This window comes from Triticum aestivum, chromosome 7A, assembly GCF_018294505.1.
Source record: "Triticum aestivum cultivar Chinese Spring chromosome 7A, IWGSC CS RefSeq v2.1, whole genome shotgun sequence".
Classification (NCBI taxonomy): Eukaryota; Viridiplantae; Streptophyta; class Magnoliopsida; order Poales; family Poaceae; genus Triticum; species Triticum aestivum.
In genome coordinates this window covers 1,983,472-1,991,701 of record NC_057812.1, presented here as the reverse complement: position 1 = coordinate 1,991,701, position 8,230 = coordinate 1,983,472, and the positions used below count along the sequence as shown (strand labels likewise).

At 41.7% G+C, this 8,230-nt stretch overlaps 1 protein-coding gene across 1 annotated transcript; it reads left to right on the top strand.

Moving 5' to 3' along the window:
• The first annotated feature begins 1,357 nt into the window (after positions 1-1,357).
• On the top strand, positions 1,358-6,903 carry LOC123154012 (lupeol synthase). Its single transcript, XM_044572833.1, has 19 exons — positions 1,358-1,553; positions 1,760-2,010; positions 2,122-2,313; positions 2,502-2,591; positions 2,763-2,960; positions 3,215-3,299; positions 3,439-3,605; positions 3,687-3,875; positions 3,974-4,087; positions 4,220-4,339; positions 4,422-4,544; positions 4,686-4,784; positions 5,160-5,216; positions 5,327-5,373; positions 5,447-5,590; positions 5,680-5,857; positions 6,048-6,128; positions 6,319-6,402; positions 6,525-6,903. Exons 2-19 carry the CDS (start codon positions 1,813-1,815, stop codon positions 6,636-6,638), a joined length of 2,280 nt encoding a protein of 759 aa, XP_044428768.1. The 5' UTR covers positions 1,358-1,553; positions 1,760-1,812; the 3' UTR covers positions 6,639-6,903.
• Positions 6,904-8,230: the final 1,327 nt, after the last annotated feature.

The window sequence follows — 8,230 nt, the reverse complement described above, 5'->3', positions numbered from 1 at the left end:
GAATAAAGCTCCACATGTTTTTGGAATAAAGAGGAATAATGTGGCTGCATCTTCAGCCTTCTGCTTGTTGTGTTGACAGATACATACATGTATGTGCCTATCTCTAATCCATATAGATTCATCACTGAATTCTGGCCATCAGTTAGTTGCACCTGGATTGGATGTACAGAGTGCTTCAGAATTTGTGTGTATATAAGCAAATTCGGCATCCATCCAAATTCTGCTTCAGGGATGAAGTGGAGATGCATTTGATTCCAACCTGTAGCTAAGGCTGTGAGTATAATGTGATTGTTTCATGGAACAGCCTTCTAGCTAGTACTGAAGACTCTGCATATGAGGTGGGTAGGGAGGGAGGGTCCTGTGAACTCTTGGCAACTGGCTCTGGATTTTTTCTAGATCGACCCATGTTTTAGTCTCTGTATGTAATTAACGCTTGAGTACGTATTGCCTTCTTTGAATTCCAGTTTGTAACTTTGAACTGTGGTGGTTTTTTGTTTGTATTTAGTGTAACAGACGATGCTATCATGATCAATTGTTAAAGCATATATTCATTCAGACTTTGGTGAATGCAGTTTAGCTGCTCTGTTGGCCTTCCATAATTAATTCCTAGTAGTCAGTACTTGCTGATATTGCTACATCACGCTGATTTTGCTGATATTTGGATTATAAATAGTTGGAGTAATGAGGATTATAATGCATTGTATTTCTGTCATACATGTTTCATGGTTGCCTGAAAATATAAATCTAATTGAAGTGTGCAATTTATCGTTCTCGACTCAGGCGAGCAGTTTGGGTGGGTGTCCGTGTCTTCAAGTTTTGGGCGTTGCAGTTATCAACTTACACAAAATGTTTCTACTTGCACAATGTTCTTTCCTTCTACAATTAATCACTGAATTTGAGCCGTCAGTCAGTTGCACCTGGATTCGACATACAGAGCGCTTCAGAAGTGTGTGGATATAAGCAAATTCGGCAACAATTTTTGTTTGAGGGTTCGGCAATCAAATTTTGCAATCAGAAGTGTGAGTCACATTGAGAAAGAACATTAACGAATTGTAACGCGAAAGGGGGCGACAAACTCCACAGTGAAATCGGCTAGATATATCATTGGAAGCGCACAAAATTAGTTTCAGAGTGCACCTACGAAATTCACTGTTTCATTTCATCGAATTTTCACAAACCGTTTGAGCAAACGAGATGGATGATGCGCCGCACTCACACGGCACACACCGAGAATCGCATGACGGTCAAGCATGCATAAGACATTTCCCCTGGTTTTCAGCTGCCAAGCAAGCTCCATCGCGATCGAGCACGCAAAAGGAAGGACTCATCGCTTCCATGTGATTTCCCCCCGCCCCATTTCCCGGACATATAAACACATTCGGCCCACTCTTCATGCATCATCCATGCTGCTACTCTGACCGACCGAATGCACAACATTCTACTCATCACCCTGCTTCTTTCATTCGGCGTTTGCTAGGGTGGGATGCGCACGCTCCTCCATCGATTCCCTCCGCTGTGATCGTGCCTGCTAACAAGTGCAATTCAAATATTCTGTAAGTGCTTTGATGCTCTCTTATTTATGTCAGTACGTCTTCGATGGTTACATGACATATTTCCTATTTCCAAGAACCTATATATCAAACTCCTGCATGCATGGAGAAATTAAGGTGGCAAAACCTCTCAGCAGTAAAAGAGAGAACCTGATTATGGATATTCTTTCCACAGTTTCTGACCTCTTAGACCCTGCTTTTGCCATCAGGTGTGGCTTGATAGTGGCAGAAGAATATTGTGTTTGTGCTGTAAAAAATATAAATGTGGAAGCTCAAGATTGCTGAGGGTGGCCCGTGGCTCACGAGCGGCAACAATCACGTCGGAAGAGAAACATGGGAGTTTGACCAAAATGACACCGGATCAAGCGAAGAGCGGGATGCGGTCGACGCTTCACGGGCCGAATTCCAGAAGAACAGGTTCAGGACAAGGCACAGCTCCGATGTTTTGGCCCGCATGCAGGTAATTAAAATGCACCGATATATACACACCTTGTCTTGGTGGTATCTATCCAACTGACTATTTGAAGCGTTTTTATGAAACTGAGTACATGCTCTGCTTTTTGTTGTGCAGCTAGCAAAGGGGAATAAGTTCAGCCTTGACCAACAACAGAAACCAAAAGATGATGAAACTAGTGGTGATATCAATATAGCTACGGTGTCGGAGACACTGAGAAGGGCACTCAGATACTTCTCAGCCGTACAAGCGCATGATGGGCACTGGCCAGGAGATTTTCCGGGGCCTCTCTTTACCACAGCAACCATGGTAATTAAGATGCATCATACATAAATTTGATGTTTGTTTGTTTGCATCATCATCACCATCAAGTTAGTTATGATAAACATTTATTTAGATGGTTATGCGTGCTATGTATTCTTGCTAACTATTCACAACTTTGGTGTGACATCGACATGGGAGACATTCTCATGTTTGTTCATTCCTGCTTGCTGCAGATCATAGTTTTGTATGTCACGGAGTCGTTAAGTACTACGCTATCGTCAGAACACCGCAAGGAGATCTGTCGCTATCTGTACAACCGACAGGTAAGGTGCACGCCACATTTGCCAGGAATTAATCTTGGGTAACTTTTAGCAAGTTCTGTTTTCCACAATATATATTTTTCACTAAAACTGTTTCTACGGATGTCTTCAAAAAATTTACACAAGAAAATTATATCGGAATAAATGGACTGACCCAAGTTTTTGTATTATCAGAATATGGATGGAGGATGGGGACTACATGCGGAAGGTGAGAGCTCCATGCTCAGCTCGGCTCTCAACTATACCGCTCTAAGACTACTTGGTGAGGGTGCTGATGATGGACCAGATATGTCCATGCCAAAAGCAAGGAAATGGATACATGACCATGGTGGTACAACAATGATACCAATCTTGGGAAAAGTCTGGCTCTCGGTAACAATCATCCTCCTTGTGCCAGCCCCAAGTTTCTATTTTCAGCAAGTGATTCACCAGTTAGCTTGATTTGCCAAACATTTCACCACTTCTTGTTAATATACTCAGAGTAAAAATTATGTTCTTGTTAACAAGCAAGTCTGAAACTGCATGCTTCCAGTTATGCAGAATTCTTCAACAAGAGTAAAAGTTTGACAAAACTGTTTATGTCGATCGACCCAAAGCGCATCTGAACTATATACCTGATGCTGCAGGTACTTGGGGTTTTTGAATGGTCAGGTGTAAACCCTATGCCCCCAGAATTGTTCCTTCTGCCATCCTTCGTTCCTATTCAACCAGGTACGCAGAGTTCTTCGCCGGCGCGTTAAGTGTTCAACCATGTTACGACAATTAATTACTTGGTTATTCAACACTAGGTATTAACCATATTAGGAAGAACTTATTTTATGAGAACAATCATGTCGTTTCTCAAATGCAGGACGGTTGTGGAGTCACTTCAGAATGGCTTTCATCCCCATGTCCTATTTATATGGCAAGAAGTTTGTTGGCCCAACAACAAAACTGGTTTTATCATTAAGAGAAGAGCTGCATATTCACCCCTATAAAAAGATTAATTGGAAGCAAGCACGAAAATTATGCGCAAAGGTGAGTCCACTAACTATATAGTTTTACCTTACAGTTAAATTTTGAAGGATTGGTGACAGCAGATTATGAATTCAAATGCAGGAAGATGCCTATCATCCACATACCTGGCTCCAAGAATGCTTGTCCGATTGCCTTTACAGTTTCGGTGAATCTTTTCTGGCATGTTGGCCAGTTTCCTACATGAGACGAAAAGCTCTAGGACAAATTGCCGATTTCCTGAAATACGAAGATGATATTTCACGGTATATCTGCATCGGCGCCGCACAAAAGGTTAGACTTACGGAGGTCTTCACAAAATAATTCAGTGTTGATTTTCAGTGAGCTGTAAATGAACATCATTTCCTTACAAAGAATAAACATTATTACAGGCATTATCCATGTTATGTTGTTGGTCTGAGAATCCCAATTCAGATGCATTCAAGCACCACTTGGCTAGAGTTGCTGATTTCCTATGGCTCGGCGAAGATGGCATGAAAGTGCGGGTAAATTTTAATAACTCTTGTTTCTATAATATTCAGGGTGAAGATACCTTTCCATTTAAAATGCATCTCAGTCAAATTGAAATTTGTGCGCAAACTAACTGATATTACATGACTTCATTGTTCATTCAAAAGGTATGTGCGGGTCAATCTTGGGATGTTGCTTTCGCCGTACAAGCGATATTGGCATGTGATGTTGCAGGGGAATTTGGAAGTACTCTCAAGAAAGCACATCATTTCCTAAAAGCATCCCAGGTATTGTATTTCCAAAACTAGATTTTGTTACTTATATTTATCAGGACTTAAATCCTAACACTACTAACTTCATTTTTTTTAGATTGTGGACAACCCTTCTGGTGACTTCAGCAGAAAGTACCGCCATATCTCTAAAGGAGGATGGGCCTTCCAGGTTGCAGATCAGGGTTGGCAGGTTTCAGATTGCACAGCAGAAGCTCTTAAGGTGCGATATCAAATTAACTAAAGATGCAAAAAGAGTGAACAGAACTAAAGTGGAAACATGCCTTTCATTTTGCTACTACAAAGTAATGCATTTCATTTTGTTTCAGCCCTTCAGGCATTTGTAATTCTTCTTCTGTTTCAGGCTCTGTTACTGCTCTCAAAGTTTCCGTCAGATATCGTGGGTGATCAGATGGAAACATGCCGCTTCCATGATGCAGTGAACGTATTACTATCTTTACAGGTGTGTAACCATATGTAAAGAAGCATATTAGCAACTATTGCCACAGTAGAGTTGGGTAAATGTAGTTTTCAGTTTGACGCTAAAGCACTAATTCAGCACCACAGTAAATGGTAATGAAAGGCAGATTCAGTGTGAGCACTGTCAACTCTTACGTGCATGATTTTGATATGCAATCTTTGCAAACAATTTGGCCATTTTGAATAGTGTGCTATACTGAAACCAAGAGCCCATGCTTTCTTGCTAAAAAAATGACGTAGAATTAACCCATAGCATTTTGGCTCATGCAACAGATATTGCAGTCCTGTTACAGATTTACACCAATGCCAAGCACATCACAGGTTCTGTAAAAATGATTTGACACTAGGTTGGATGCAGAATCCTAATGGTGGCTATGGAACTTGGGAGCTAGCTCGTACATATCCATGGATGGAGGCAAGTGTCTTGTAAAACACCTGCACTTCATGCTATTATTATTTGGAGTTTAGGAAACCCAATTTAACATTGGGTAATGAGACTTTTAATATATTTTTTCCTTTTTTCAGAATTTAAACATGACAGAGATATATGCAGACATCATGGTGGAGCATCAGTAAGAAATCTACAACCCTTCTTAGCAATAGCTATCACATGTGACTCGATATTAAGACACATACATATTGCAGGTACGTCGAGTGTACCTCGTCGGTCATCCAAGCATTGGCCCTGTTTCGGCAAAAATACCCAAGCCATCGGGAAGATGAAATAGAACAATGCATCAGGAGAGCGACAGAGTTCATCGAGAAGTTGCAGAATGAGGACGGTTCATGGTCAGTGTACTGTCGACAATTTTATAGTGTTTTATATTAACAAGGAGAAGGTGTGTTGTTGACACATTGATCAATAAGTTGTTTTGCAGGTTCGGATCATGGGGTATTTGCTTCACATACGGCACGTGGTTTGCTATAGAGGGCCTATCAGCAGTTGGACAGTGTTACAATAATAGCACCTACATCCGGAAGGGTTGCCAGTTTCTATTATCGAAGCAGCTAAGGAATGGTGGATGGGGTGAGAGTCATCTTTCATCCACAACCAAGGTAAATGCTCTGGAATGACTTATTATGTTGATGGAAAGCAAGCATCCTAAACAATGAGAAAATCAAGCATCCTCACAAAGAAAAGGATGTCTTTATTCTTGCTTGAATATACCTTGAAACAAGATACTGGCAAAACATTCTGGGCTTTCTACGGTAACTGACCACAGATGTCATCTCAAAATCTAAACAGGCATACACAAACCTAGACGGGGAGAAATCACATATAGTCAACACGGCATGGGCAATGTTGGCACTAATGAAAGCTGGACAGGTGACCACTTCTCTTTCTCTCTCCAAAGGTTTCACGTGGTCAAATTCCAAAAGACCAGTATTATGTTAATGCGCAGTATGGTAAATGCACCTTTGGCCCCAGAATAGTTGAACCGATCTATAGTATAACTTCTAATTCAGTTGAACTACGTAGTACTATCGAATTAATTCCAGCTTTTCTTCGACTTCAGGCCGAAAGAGATCCGTCTCCTTTGCACGAAGCTGCAAGGCTTATCATGAGCATGCAGCTTGGCAATGGTGACTTCCCACAGGAGGTAACTGCTACAATTAATGTACCATGTGTTACACGATTTAAACCAAAATCTTGAATTCTTGTGTTCTTAATACTATAATAAAAATGATTGGGGATAACTCAATTTTGTATATTATTATGTAGGAAATGATTGGAAGTTTCTTGAAAAATGGTCCCTTGTGTTATATGGCTTATCGCAACATATTCCCCATATGGGCCCTTGGAGAGTATCATAGATTAGTACTTTGCTCTGGCTAAATTAGTACCTTCTGGTATGAAGCACCTAAATGTTGTCGCTCCTCTGCTGGCAATGCTGAAAGAGCGATATCTTGATTTACAAGTCTTGAAGAAAGAAACAAGAAGATAGTCGTGTAATTATAGGTGGTGCGCATATCTGAAGACCATACATAATACTGTGTGTGTTGCAATCGATTCATTAATTTGTTGTATGGCTTCTGGCAATTGTACAAGATTCCTCGATTTTTTTGTACTACATTCCTTGTAATAAAGATGTTATCTGCAACATGTATGCATCATCGTTACAACTCGAAATTTAGGACGGCCATGGTATCCTAGTTCTTGGCATTGAATGACATCAAAGAAGATATTTGCTCAGATTTGAGGCTTCCTTTCCACTGGCCACGGACTACAAACGCCACATCTTTGAAATTTGCTGATACACGCAAAAGAAAGTGGACATCCTTAGTGTATTTGAGAGATCTCTGAATGAGCAAGTTGATGCAAATGAGCTCAAATAAGTTGAAATGCGAAGAAAGTTTACATCTAAAGCAATCTGATGTTAAAGCTCCTCCTTGCCACACATGTTAGAGAAGATCAACTCATCAACATCCATCTCTGCAGGATTTCAGAAAGCTGGTTTCAAAGAGAAGAAACTGAAGACTCAAATGGAGGACACAAGAAACCACAACATATACGCAGTTGAATATAGAGTTGAGATTCACTGGAAATGACATGCAGACTTTAAGAGATTGGATATGGCCATTAACTATTAGCATGAGAGCAGCAACTTGGCAAGTTTCTGAAGATCAATTCAGTGTAGTTAGTAAGAGTGTCAGCTAAACCTTGCATGTTATGCATGGCTACATAGCCTGCTCACTGGACTCTATCTCCTCCACCGCCTCATTCATCGCTTTGGGGGCATCTTCGACTCAAGGGCGCTCATCCTACCCACCGACGGTGACCCATCAGCGGTGAGGAGGCCGTCGACGCGCTCGCACAGGAATGCCACGTCCATGCCCAGGACCTCCAGCGCTTGCAAATTCTTCTTCCACTCCGCAAGGTCCTTGCGAGAAGCATGCGAGGAGGCCCTGACACCCTCGGCGATGGTAGCGGTCTGCATCATGGCTCCGATAGCCAGCTTGGGGTTTACCTCAAGCAGGTTCCGGTGGGGGCATGCCTTCTGGGCAAGACAGAGCTTGTAGTATGTCGCCCGCAGGTGGTCCGGGAACAATTCACGGTTGGTGTCCAGCACACTGTTGACGACTATGTTAAAGCTGCCGAAGCTCTCCATGCTGGAGATATCATGACGTCGACATTGTCTTTTTCGCCGGCTGCTAGGTTGTTGATATCATCACAGGTTGTTGTGCTGGTTGTAACCTCCGCATCCTCTTCGTTAGACCTGACATCATAATCTGTTGTTGTCAACTCACCCTCTCTTACTCTATACACCTGTTGCTTCTGCCGTGCATTTTATAAAAAAATATTACAAAGAAATGATGTAGCAATTGATGAAACATGAATGGGAAGGACTCACCTTGAATTTTTTCGAGCCCACAAGTCGAAAGACCAGAGCGTCGTCGACCTTGAGACTATGCTCTTCCGCAAAGTGT